General features: G+C 42.4%; 2 protein-coding genes across 2 annotated transcripts in view; one reads left to right on the top strand and one right to left on the bottom strand.

Moving 5' to 3' along the window:
* Nucleotides 1-10,695, bottom strand: part of LOC144501672 (lysosomal alpha-glucosidase-like) — a 63,411-nt gene extending 52,716 nt beyond the window's left edge. The window contains exons 1-2 of the mRNA XM_078225592.1: nucleotides 10,427-10,695; nucleotides 3,091-3,743 (exon numbers count right to left, since the gene is read on the bottom strand). Coding sequence (XP_078081718.1) covers nucleotides 3,091-3,699 — 609 coding nt within the window. The 5' untranslated portion in view covers nucleotides 3,700-3,743; nucleotides 10,427-10,695. The remainder of the gene's footprint in view (nucleotides 1-3,090; nucleotides 3,744-10,426) is intronic.
* A 300-nt stretch (nucleotides 10,696-10,995) lies between these two features.
* The window catches only part of ccdc40 (coiled-coil domain 40 molecular ruler complex subunit), a 62,985-nt gene continuing 61,025 nt past the window's right edge, over nucleotides 10,996-12,955 (top strand). Inside the window, exon 1 of the mRNA XM_078225589.1 lies at nucleotides 10,996-11,041. Coding sequence (XP_078081715.1) covers nucleotides 11,025-11,041 — 17 coding nt within the window. The 5' untranslated portion in view covers nucleotides 10,996-11,024. The remainder of the gene's footprint in view (nucleotides 11,042-12,955) is intronic.

Here is a 12,955-nt window from a genome sequence, read left to right as displayed (position 1 = left end):
ATCTTAACTTTGGGGGAGGGAGTCAAAATTGGTAATCAGTGCACCGTGAACCATTCACTTCAGCAAATTTATTGAATTACAGGTCCATTGTTTTACAGTTATTTCAAAACCAATTGGGTGTGAATTACCAATTAATTTTATTTGAAAGCAAATAATATTAATGAAATTAGAATACTCAACCATCAGCAATACACACTTCACACACATAACTAAGGAGGATCCTGACTGGTCTCAAAGTTAAGCTGAATGGTTTGAAACTAGTTTCGGCTCTCATGTGGGTGTGTAGGTACCAGAACATTTTAAAAGAATTTAATGCATCAGCAAATTAAACACTGGGGAGCAATACACAAAAACAAATTTCAAGAAAAGATCATGAGCATCACTGCAGCTTTCAGTTATGCCATTTTAAATAAAGGGAATACAACAGTGTTCAGAACTATGCAAAAGGGTATTTAGATGGATGACAAAGGGTGGGTGCATGGGAATAAAATTAAACTACTGCAACTTTATTGAAGGAAACCATCAGACCGGAGTCCCTGTTAACCCAAGAGATCCAGGTTTTGTTGATTCTTGACATGGATCACCACTTTCTTGGTATCTTACAAGAAACAGATTCCAAAACCTCAAAAAACAAACTAATTCCAAGCATAACATTAACTCTGCTTTCTATTAATTATAAATGGCTGAAAAATTATGACACGTACGTCTGCAAAATGGCACCAAAGGGTTCTCCTCTTCTAAACAGAAAATACCCAAACGATACTGAGAAAGACTTCATCCAGTGAGTCATATTCCTCATCCAATGTGATGAATAGCAACTTTACCTGCATTTTTGAAAGACATTTGCCTCCATAAACCTATAAATTTAAGCAGCTTAGTCCCAACCAAAGACACTTATGTCAGACTCCTATTTATCGACTATAGCTCAGCCTTCCACACCATTATTCCTACAAAGCCCATCTCCAAATTCCGTGGCCTGGGGCTTGGCTCTTCCCTCTGCGACTGGATCCTGAACTTCCTAACCCACAGACCACAATCAGTAAGGATAGTCAACAACTCCTCCCCCACGATCATCCTCAACACCGGTGCCCCACAAGGCTGTGTTCTCAGCCCCCTACTAGACTCCTTATACACCTATGACTGTGTGGCCAAATTCACCTTCAACTCGACTTTCAAGTTTGCTGATGACACCACCGTAGTGGGTTGGATCTCAAACAATGACGAGACAGAGTACAGGAATGAGATAGAGAATCTGGTGAACTGGTGCAGTGACAATAATCTCTCCCTCAATGTTAGCAAAATGAAAGTTAACATTCTCTCTTCCACCTTCTTCCGTCGGGAAAAGGTACAGAAGTCTGAGGTCACGTACCAACCGACAGAAGAACAGCTTCTTCCCTGCTGCCATCAGACTTTTGAATGGACTTACCTTGCATTAACTTGATCTTTCTCTACACCCTAGCTATGACTGTAACACTACATTCTGCACTCTCTCATTTCCTTCTCTATGAACGGTATGCTTGGTCTGTATAGCTGTATGTTAATCAACTTCAGGAAGCGTAGAGGAGAATATGCCTCTTTCCACATCAACAGGGATGAAGTAGAAAGGGTCGAGAGCTTCAAGTTTTAAGGTGTCCAGATCACGAACAACCTGTCTTGGTCCCCCCATGTCGACACTATAGTTAAAAAAGCCCACCAATGCCTTTACTTTCTCAGAAGACTAAGGAAATTAGGCATTTAAGCTATGACTCTCACCAACATTTACAGACGCACCATAGAAAGCATTCTTGCTGGTTGTACCACAGCTTGGTACGGCTCCTACTCTGCCCAAGACCGCAAGAAACTACAAAAGGTCATGAATGTAGCCCAGTCCATCATCCAAACCAACCTCCCATCCATTCACTCTGTCTACACTTCCTGCTGCGTCGGCAAAGCAGCCAGCCCATTTAAGGACCCCAAATACCCCGGACACTCTCTCTTCCATCTTTTTCCGTCGGGAAAAAGGTACAAAAGTCTGAGGTCACGTACCAACCGACACAAGAACAGCTTCTTCCCTGCTGCCATCAGACTTTTGAATGGACTTACCTTGCATTTAGTTGATCTTTCTCTACACCTACACTACATTCTGCACTCTCTCATTTCCTTCTCTATGAACGGTATGCTTTGTCTGTATAGCTGTACGTTAATACATGTGACAATAACGGTATGCTTTGTCTGTATAGCTGTACGTTAATACATGTGACAATAACAAATCAAATCGAATTAAATCCACCAGGATAAATTCAAATAATCCAGTTGTATGACAGGTGTTAAGAAAGTTAGAACTCTGGGTCCACTTCATGTAGAACTGGAAAGTTAATACCACAAAACTGGAATCTAGAAGACATGTTAAACAATAGTTGTGACTTTTAAGAAAAATCTGAATCCATTTTATTTGTATTGGGTTAACATATCCAGAATTTTTTTCTGCGGTCAAATATAACTATTTCCAACATTAAATGGAAATTTAGAGGTTAATAAAGGTGGATAAAATTACAAGGGGCCTGGATAGACAGAGAAAACTTGTTTCTCCTAGCAGTGAGTTAATTACTAGAGGGCACAGATTCAAGGTCTTTGGTAAAAGGATTAGAGGGGATATTAGGAAAACATTTTAACGCAAAGGGTGTTAGTTGTCTGGAATTAACTGCCAGGATTGGTGATTGAAGCAGAAACCCTCAACTTATTTAAAAGGTAAAAGCAAAATAACCAGACTCGAAACTTAACTCTATGTTCTCAGACTCAAAATGTTAAGTTAATTTTCTCTCTCCACAGGTGCTGCCAGGCCTGCTGAGTTTTTCCAGCATTTTCTGTTTTTGTAATTTAAAAGGTCTACACCTGAAATGCTGAAACTTGCAAAACTACGGACCGGGTGCTAGGGAATGGGATTAAAATGGACAGCTAGATTTTTCCGCTAGTGCAGACACGATGGGCTGAATGGCCTCTTTCAGTGCCATTCCTTTTCCATGGTTTCATGACTATAATCTTATCACATGGTCAATCAACAGCCTCCTTCATGACTTGACTAAAATTAGTTTTTCAATTGCAATTACTTACGGTGAAATGAAGTCTGCCTGCTGTCTCGTATATTACGTCCAACTGAAGAGTCATTATGTCGTTCAGGAACAATGTCCTCTCAGAGCGGCGCAGAGTACCTGTGAAGCCAGTGCTGGTTGGCGAAAGGTCATCCATTTTGTAAGAAGGATAATTTGATGGCAAAAAACAAAGTGGGAAAGATGCATTGACCACAGGATTCCAGCAGCAGCCACGAGCCAGACATTTCTTCGTATCAATAAATTCATTAAAAGCACAATCAAATCTATCATTAGAATCAATATCACACTGAGAGGCACTATGATAACTCTTACTGAATGATAGCTTGCTCAGTGTTTCCGAGGTCTCTGTTCTGTTTCTATAATTTGGAGATTTCCACAATTGGTCTAGTTTAGTTTTGTCCATGTTAATAGATCCAGATATTACCAGGGAATCTGGTGCAGAACAATTATGGTAAGTAATCACACCAGCTAGAGTGATGGAAAGCAGAATGGCCCCATACTTGAAAGCAGCAATAGCATTTATTCTTGGCTTAGTCACAAATGAAAGTCCAGTTCCTTCATTTCCTGAAAGAAGAGGCCACTCATCTGCTTCATAATGTAGTGGAACCATGACAAAAAGACAGATGGTCTTGAAGTTTGGTTTAGTTTCTGCACCTGGATGATAAAGAAAAAAAATACAGTTGAAAAAAAATCACGGCAGTTTTGTGCAACTAATGCATCAAAATGTAAAAGAACAGAATGCTTACAGAATCCAGGAAGGCATAAAACAGGTTTGCAGAATGGGTGGATAAATGGCAAATGAAATACAATATTGTGATGCGGACAGGGAAGGGAGGCATATTGAATTGCTTTATTTTTCTCACCATCTGTTAGCAGAGGTGTTCTAATTTTTGAAATAGGCTATGATGTGTTTCTTCAAGCCCTATGTTTGGGAAGTTAATTTTGATGTAACTTTCTGAATGGTTAAATCAGAAGTATTGCTTATTCATACATTCATAATAATCATTCATAAAACAGGAGGACAGTCATCATAACTACATACAGACACACAAACACACAGGAAGGAAATAAGAAAGTTTTACAACCAGTGATAACTTTGAAAAAAAGAACAAAAATATGAATACTAATTCACATGAATGTCAGAGTCCAAAAAAGGCTCCTTCACATAGGATTTCAGCTTAAACAGTTTATGATCTCTTTATGTGTTATGGACATGACAATAGCAAAGCATGATGTTGTCAACTTTGGTGGAAGGATAAGGAGGCCATTTATCAGTTCCTTGAGACTCTAGAAACTGAATGAGGTAGAGAAGCATCAAGAATAAAGAATACAGATATATAAATTGTTAAAAAGTAGCAATGCAAATTGATAAGGCCATACAATTCTGGGATTCATTTCTGGTGGAATAAAATGCAAAGATTGGGAAGTATTGTTAAATCTACGTAGACCTTGGTTGGAGCACATTCTAGAGTGTTGTGTTCAATGCAATTCCTCAAACTTGGATGTGGAAAAATTGTTTTCACTTATAGGACAGAGGTGAGGAAAACTTTCTTCATCCAGAGTGTGGTGAATGTGTGGAATTCATGACTGGAGGAAGTAGTTGAGGACAAAACGTCATGTGATTTCAAGAAATTAGATATAGCTCTTGGGGCTAAAGGGATCAAGAGATATGGGGGGATCAGGGTATCGAATTTGATGATCAGCCATGTTCAAAATGAATGGTGGAGCAGGTTCGAAGGGCCGAATGGCCTACTCCTGCTTCTAGTTTCTATGTTAACCCAAAGCAAGTGGGACTAAGTATAAAGAAAACAAAATCCTGCAGGTGCTAGAGATCTGAAATAAAGACAAATTGCTGGAAAAGCTCAGCTGGTTGGGCAGCATCTGTAGAAAGAGAAACAGAGTTAATGGGTAGAACTTTACACCAGCAGAACTTAACAGCCACACCAAAGGAAATGGACTTTTGAATGGCTCACCACATTTTATGGCTGCACTCCCGCTGTGACGGGACTGTTAAGTCCACCCAATATTTCAAGTCAAATGTAACTTCGTTGGAATAAATACAAGATAGCCATTACCCAATCAAATAAAGGTAAGAATATCTATACAGAGAGTGACGAGAATTTGGAAGTTGCTGTCACGTGGAATGGTTTAAATGTTTATTGATTATTAATTGATGCAATTTAAGGGGCAGCTTGATGTGTACATGAAATAGAAAGGAATAGAGGGATATGAAGTAGACTGGGAAGCGGTAACTGGAGCGGCAGGAGACTCGTACAGTACAACACTTTCATATACCAGTTGAGCCTAACTGTGTTTGTAATATGAAATGGGTATAGTCGACTTCCTACAAGTGATCAACTGTAATCCCACATTAATGCAATATTGCTTTGAACAGATTTTTAAAAATGTTATTCCTTTCTCAGAGTTAGAAAGGCAATGCACAGAGTGAACAGGTGGGGAACTTCAATATCCATCACTAACAGTGGCTCAGCAGCTGGGCACCTCTGCAGGAGGCTCTGAAGGGCAACTAGGGATGGGCAATAAATGCTGGTCTAACCATCAACGCCCACATCCCGTAAAGACATTTTGAAAAATCATTCACTTAGCACTTCTGGCTTTTGCACAGATGTGATGGGCTCCTTTATCATTGAGGATAGAGATATTTGTGGAGTCTCCTCCTCCGGTGAGTTGTTTAATTGATGGCTGATGTGGCAGGATTACAAAGCTCAGATCTGATCTGTTGGTTGTGGAATTGCTTAACTCTTATTACTTATGATTTGGCATGCAAGTAGTCCTGTGTTGTATCTTCACCAGGTTGGCACCTCATTTTTAGGTATGCCTGGTGTTGCTCCTGGCATGCCCTCCTGCACTCTTCATTGAACCAGGATTAATCCTTTAGCTTGGTGGTAATGGTAGAATGGGGGATATGTCAGGCCACGAGGTTACATTTTATGGTTATGTAAAATTATTTTGCTGCTGATGGCCTACAGCACCTCATGGATGCCCAGTCTTGAGCTGCTAGATCTGTTCAAAGTCTATCCCATTAAGCATGGTGGTAGTGCCACACACCATAATGGAGGGCATCCTCAATTTGAAGGTAGACAGTTGCTAGAAGGACTGTGCGGTTGTCACTCCTACTGATACTGCAATGGACCAGTGCATCTGCGGCAGGCAGATTGGTGAGGGTGAGGTCAAGTATATTTTTCCCTCAACACATTCTGCAGTCCAAGTCTAGCAGCTATGTCACTTAGGACCCAGCCAACTTGGTCTGTCTTTAGCCAATTTGAGTCCCTCCACATATTAAGAAACTGCTGATGGCACTGGATACTGTAAAGGCCATGGGCCCTGACAATATTCCAGCAATAGTCCTGAAGACTTGTGCTCCAGAACTTGCCCTTCCCCCTAGCCAAGTTGTTCCAGTACAGTTACAACACTGGCATCTACCCGGCAACGTGGAAAATTGTCCAGGTATGTCCGGTACACAAGAAACAGCCAGTTACCACCCCATCAGTCTACTCTTGATCATCAGAAAAGTGATGGAAGGGGTCATCAACAGTGCTATTGTGGCACTTACTCAGCAATAATCTGGTTTTTGACACTCAGTTTGGGTTCCAGCAGGGTCACTCAGCTCCTGACCTGGGCAATATCCAGGCTTGATTTGAAAAGTGACATTCACGCCAGACAAATGCAAGGCAATGACCAGCTCCAACAAGAGAGAATCTAACCATCACCCCTTGACATTCAATGGCATTACCATCAATGAATCCTCCTGGGGGGTACCATTGACTAGAGATTGAACTGTGGCTGCCAGAGCAGGTCAAAGGCTAGGAATTCTGTGGTGAGAAACACACCTCCTGACACACCAAAGTCTGTCCACCAACTACAAGGCACAAGTCAGGAATGTAATGGAATACTCTTCACTTGCCTGGATGAGTGCAGCTCCCAAAACACTCAACACCATCCAGGACAAAGCAGCTCGCTTGATTGACAAACATTCAATCCCTCCACCACTGATGAACAGTGGCAGCATGGGTACCAGCTGCAAGATGCACTGCAGAAACTCACCAAGGTGCCTTAGGCAGCACCTTCCAAACCCACAACCAATACTCTCCATTTGGTGTTCTTTCACTGTTGCTGGGTCAAGAACTGTTGCAGATCTTGAGGTGTTGAGGAGGGAATGCCAGGGCAGATCAGCAACTTCTCAAGGGCAATAAATGCTGGCCGAGCCAGCGATGTCCACATCCCATAAATGAATTTAACAATACAAAATTTTGCAGATGCTGGATTTCTGAAATAAAAACTGAAAATGCTGGATATGCTCAGTAGGTCTGGCAGCATCTGTGGAAAGAGAAACAGCTAATGTTTTGAGTCTGCATGACTCTCCTTCAGAGTTTTCATCAGTTATTGGTCGGGAGTTTGCCTCAGGATATGGATGAGATGGAGCTGAAAGGATTTGCATACATGATAGAAGGTACTCTTTATTAAGATAAAAAATACAGGCTGGAGAGGAGACAGATGAGGTGCTCTACTTCGTACGGAGCACTTCAGCAGCCTCCAGCCAGCTCTGAAGAAAGAGTGAAGATGAACAAAGCAGCACTCCATTGCAAGGTCCAAACAGAATCCACAATGAGGGCAAGGAAGACTGGGGGATCTGATGCATCATATTACTTCACCCCCCCAATGACTGCTGTTGCTCAGAAAAACAACAGCCATTTGTCGATTAGCCTATCAATCAGGATGATCGACATGCCAGATTGGCTGCTTTAGATACTAATCATACAGATTGAGAGGCTAAAAGGAAATTACTGCAGATGCTGGAATCTGAAACAAAAACAGAAAACGCTGGAAAAATCTCAGCAGGTCTGACAACATCTGTGAAGCGAGAACAGAGCTAATGTTTCGAGTCTGGATGACTCTTCATCCAGCAGGACATAAATCAGCTGGAAACCTGGGCCGAAAGATGGCAGATGGAATTTAACCCAGACAAATGTGAGGTGATGCGATCGAGAAGTTCAACTGCAGAAGGCAAGTATACAGTATATGGTAGAGCCTTAGAAATATTAGTTTACAGAGGGATCTAGGTGTGCAGATCCACAGTTCCCTGAAGGTGGCAATTCAGGTGGACAAGGTGGTCAAGAAGGCATATGGCATGCTGGCCTTCATCAGTCGGGGCGTTGAGTATAGGAATTGGAAAATCATGTTGCAGCATGAGATTTTGGTTAGGCCCGCATTTGGAGTATTGTGTACAATTCTGGTCGACAGACAACCAGAAGGATGTTGATACATTGCAAAGGGTGCAGAAGAGATTTACCAGGTTTGGAGGGTATGGACTACGAAGAAAGGTAGAACAAACTTGGATTGTTTTCACTAGAGCGTTGGAGAATGAGGGGAGACCTGATAAGAGGTTTACAAATTTATGACAAGCTTAGATAGAGTGGATAGTCAGAGTCTTTTTCCCAGGCTTGAAGGGTCAATTACTCGAGTGAGTGAGAGGGGGAAGTTTAAAAGAGTTGGAAGGGGTAAGTTTTTCATAGAGGGTGGTGAATGCCTGGAAAGTGCTGCCAGAGGTGGTGGTGGAAGCAGATTCTATAACAACGTTCCAGAGGCATCTGGATAGATACATGAATAGGCAAGGAATAGAGGGATATGGACCACGTAGAGACAAGAAAATATTAGAGAGGCATCTGTGTTGGCACAGACTTGGTGGGCCGAAGGTCGTATTCCTGTGCTGTACTGTTTTGTTCATCAGAGGCATATGATATGCATAGGAGCTGGGATCATACCCTTGAAGAGTATAGAGGATGTCAGGAGGGCAAAAAGCAGCAGGACTTACTCAGTTAATGGTAGGGCATTAGGGAGAGTTATAGAATAAATATATCTAGGGGTACAGGTTCATAGCTCCTTGAAAGTGGAGACAGAGTGGACATGGTGGTGAAGGCAGCATTCAGCGTGCTTGGTTTCATTGGCCAGAACATTGAATACAGGAGTTGGGACGTCTTGTTGAAGTTGTATAAGACATTAGTAAGGCCACACTTGGAATACTGTGTACAGCACTGGTCACCCTATTATAGAAAGGAAATTATTAAACTAGAAAGAGTGCAGAAAAGATTTACTAGAATGCTACCAGGACTTGATGGTTTGAGTTATGAGGGGCTGGATGGACTGGGACTTTTTTCCCTGGAGTGTCGATGTCGGGGTGATCTTATAGAGGGACATAGATAAGGTACATAGTCAACATATTTTCCTGAAGGTAGGGGAGTCTAAAACTAGATGGCATAGATTTGAGAGAGGGGAAAAATACAAAAGGGTCCAGAGGGGCAATTCTTTCACACAGAAGGTGGTGAGTGTCTGGAACAAACTCCCAGAGGTAGTAGTAGAGGCTGGTACAATTTTGTCTTTTCAAAAGCATTTAGACAGTTACATGGGTAAGATGGGTATAGCGGGATATGTGCCGAACATATGCAATTGGGAATAGCTTAGTGGTAAGAACTGGGCAGCATGGACAAGTTGGGCCAAAGGGTCTGTTTCCATGCTGTAAACCTCTAGGACTCTATGAGAGCGATCAGATATTGATAGGCTACTTGGCCAGTAAGACCAGGGTCCCCCCTAGAGGAATAGGCCTCAGTGACTGACTGTATCCGCTTTCTTAGGCCTTGATGAATGTAGGAACAATTCACAGGCAAGTTGCACTGAGGGAATTACTGTTTCAGAGAGGCACAATGGGCCAAATGACCTCCTTCTGTGCTGTAATCATTCTGTGATTCTATTTGCACTTTCATGATGTAATCCTGTACGTTTCACTCATGTGCATACCGGCAGCCACTCTGGAACCAGGTTGGCTGCACAGATTGCTGGCCACCTCTGGGACCTTTCAGCTCTAAATCCAGACCAAATAATTGTTTATGTCCACTGTGTAAGCCCACACATATTAAGTTCCAACTTGTTGAGGTGCGGTAAGGTTTGGAATTAAGCATGTTCCAGCACAGTGGTGTTACAAAATTAGTTTAATATTAATTGTAGAAAAAGTAGCAAACTTAAGTCTGCCAACACAGTTATTATGTGGTGATGCCAGCGTGGACTGGGGTAAACACAGTAAGAAGTTTAACAACACCAGGTTAAAGTCCAACAGGTTTACTTGATAGCAAAAGCCACACATTGCCATTGCTTTCACTGTTAGAAGCTGTATCTCCAAGTGCCCTCTCTTCCCAGGTCAATGAGCCTATAAAGTCTCTCCTGATATGTGCTGCAAGGGAACCACTTTCTAATGGCTTAGCAAGACATTAAGTATCTTCGAAATTAAAATCTATCAACTTTGAACAAGAAATGGAAGTGCTTACCCTCTCAAAACTAAACGCCGAGATTGATTCTTGTTAGTGGGATCAAAGGTTATGGGTTAAAGGACGGGAAACGGAGTCAGGTGTCGAATTACGGAACAGGCTGGAGGGGCTGAATGGCCTCCTCCTGCTCCACCTGCTCCACCCCGTGTAGTCTCGGTGCTGCTGATTCTGGGACTTTGGTAAAAATGAAAAGTGCTGCAGGTCTGTCCCCATCTGTGGAGCTGCACCCAGCTACACTCCAACCTTTTGCAGCTATTCCGGGACCCAGTGACCCCCGCCCCCCCCGAAAATACTAACAAAACAAGTTCCGAGTCATTTCGTGTTGTGCAAAAGAGGGAAGCCGAGCCAAATGGGGAACCAAGAACGAAATAAATAATTAGTCGCCAAGAGCTAAATAACATGTCGGCTGCAGTCTCCTTCAGGTCCGGTTCACAGCCCGGGGAGGGGGGAGTTCAGTGACTCTCCCCTCCAGACTCGCGGTATTGACGCCCCCAACACTTCATACTCAAACCCCCTCCTCCCCAGACAGTGGTACAGTCCAGCACTGGACTCAGGCTGCGGCCGGGGTTGTTGTTGTTGTTTCTTAGCAACAGGGAAGATGGCGGATGAGGAGAGGTAACTGGACATGAGCATTCCCAATCTGTACACAATGCTTTCCTCTCACATTTAAACAATCATCTTATTGCCACCTATAATTGTTCGCGATATCAGGAAATTCGAAGTAATTTTGAAATTTTATTTAGCATTTTCGTTTAAAGATTCCCAGACCCCCCACAGCTCAGTGATGTGGAGGACCTTCGATGGGATCATTTGAAAATGGAACCGCGTCTTGAAAAGATTTGCTTGAAAACCTAATGTTTCATTAGGGCAAAACGCAGGGCAAAACCTAATGAAACATTAGGTTTTGCCCTGCGCGTCACTTGATCATTGTGAATTTCATTCCTGAATTTTCACAATTCTTGAAAGTGTCCTTACTGTTTATTTTTTATCCTCTAGTTATCAAACAATATAAATGCATTTGTTTCTGGTATAGAAACTGATATAAAAATATATACTGTGGATATTGAATGGCATGGTGGCACAGTGGTTAGCATTGCTGCCTCGCAGCACCAGGGATTTGTGTTTGATTCCAGCATGTTCTCCTTGTGTCTGTGTGGGTTTTCTCCGGGTGCTCTGGTTTCCTCCCACAATCTAAAGGTGTGCAGGTTAGGTGGATTGGCCATGCTAAATTGCCCCTTCGTGTCTCAAGATGTGTAGGTTAGGGGGATTAAAGGGGTAAATGCAGAGGTTATGGGAGTGGGGTGGGCCTGGGTAAGATGTTCTGTCAGAGTCAGTGCAGACTTGATGGGCTGAATGGCTTCCTCCTGCTCTGGAGGGATTCTATGATCCAGAACAAAAGTAGTGAAAAGCTCAACAGGTTTGGCAGTATCTTTGGAGAGGGATTCTGTATTCATGTTTCAGTTACCTGATTTTCAGCAGAACTAGCAAAAGTTGGAGGTGCAACAAACTTAAGCAAGTATAGAGGCAAAGAGCGAGAGAGGAACAAGGAATAAAAGGAAAAACTGTTGCAGGGTGGAAGACAAGAAAGATTAAATGAGGCTAAGTGGGCAAAAGTGCGTTCTAATGGGTCAGTGAAAGTAATAAAAAGAGGAACTAAAAGAACTGTAAATGACAACAAGGCAGCAGCTACTGTCGGAAACAAATTGAAGCAGTTGTAATGATCTGTAGTTGTTGCATTCAATATTGAGTACTGAAGATACTTTTATTCATTCATGGATTTGGGTGTCACTGGTTATGTCAGCATTATTGTCCATTCCTGAATTGCCCTTGATGTGAGTTGTCTTCTTGAACTGCCGCACTCTCATGTGTTGTGGGAACACCCACGGTGCTGTTAGGGAGTTCCAGAATTCTGACCCCCAGTGACGGTGAAGGAATGGCAAAATTGTTCCAAGTCATTAGCTTGGAGGAAAAATTAAAGGTGTTTGTATTTGCATGGATTTGCTGCCTGTTACGAAATCCCACTGATGTTCGGTGCGTGAGTGTTCCAACCTGAAACACTGGTTTTGCATGGTGTATTTTGTTTGGATTATTGGTGGGAAACGCTTAATTAAAATTAGTGGGAAACGTGGAAACAGTGAGAACTCAGACCTTTTTAAACAACAATTTTTTAAAATTAAAGATAATAAAACACTACAAAGAACAATCTTATACTTCGGCAAATTAACAGTAAGCGCTTAGTCCCTTACAGCCGAACGGCCTCCTTCTGCACTGTAGGAATTCTATGGGAAAACCAAAAGTACCTATTCCCCCTGTAATTCTGCACTCTACTAAGATCCAAACAACACCCATAAATCTGTTGGTCAAATCTAGCCAGTGACTGCCACACCATACAGCTTAAGTGATCAGGACTTGGGAAAGGTCTTCTGTTCAGCAAAGAAAATAATATTTTGCACAAACTGGCTTTTGCCTTCAATACTTCATTTCTGGCTGAGCTGCTTCCTGAAGATGGCTGCCCCTCTCTCTCTCTCT

This window comes from Mustelus asterias, chromosome 12 (assembly GCF_964213995.1).
Source record: "Mustelus asterias chromosome 12, sMusAst1.hap1.1, whole genome shotgun sequence".
In the NCBI taxonomy this organism is placed as follows: domain Eukaryota; kingdom Metazoa; phylum Chordata; class Chondrichthyes; order Carcharhiniformes; family Triakidae; genus Mustelus; species Mustelus asterias.
Note: the sequence above shows the minus strand (reverse complement) of the source record. Positions and strands in the feature narration are given on the sequence as shown.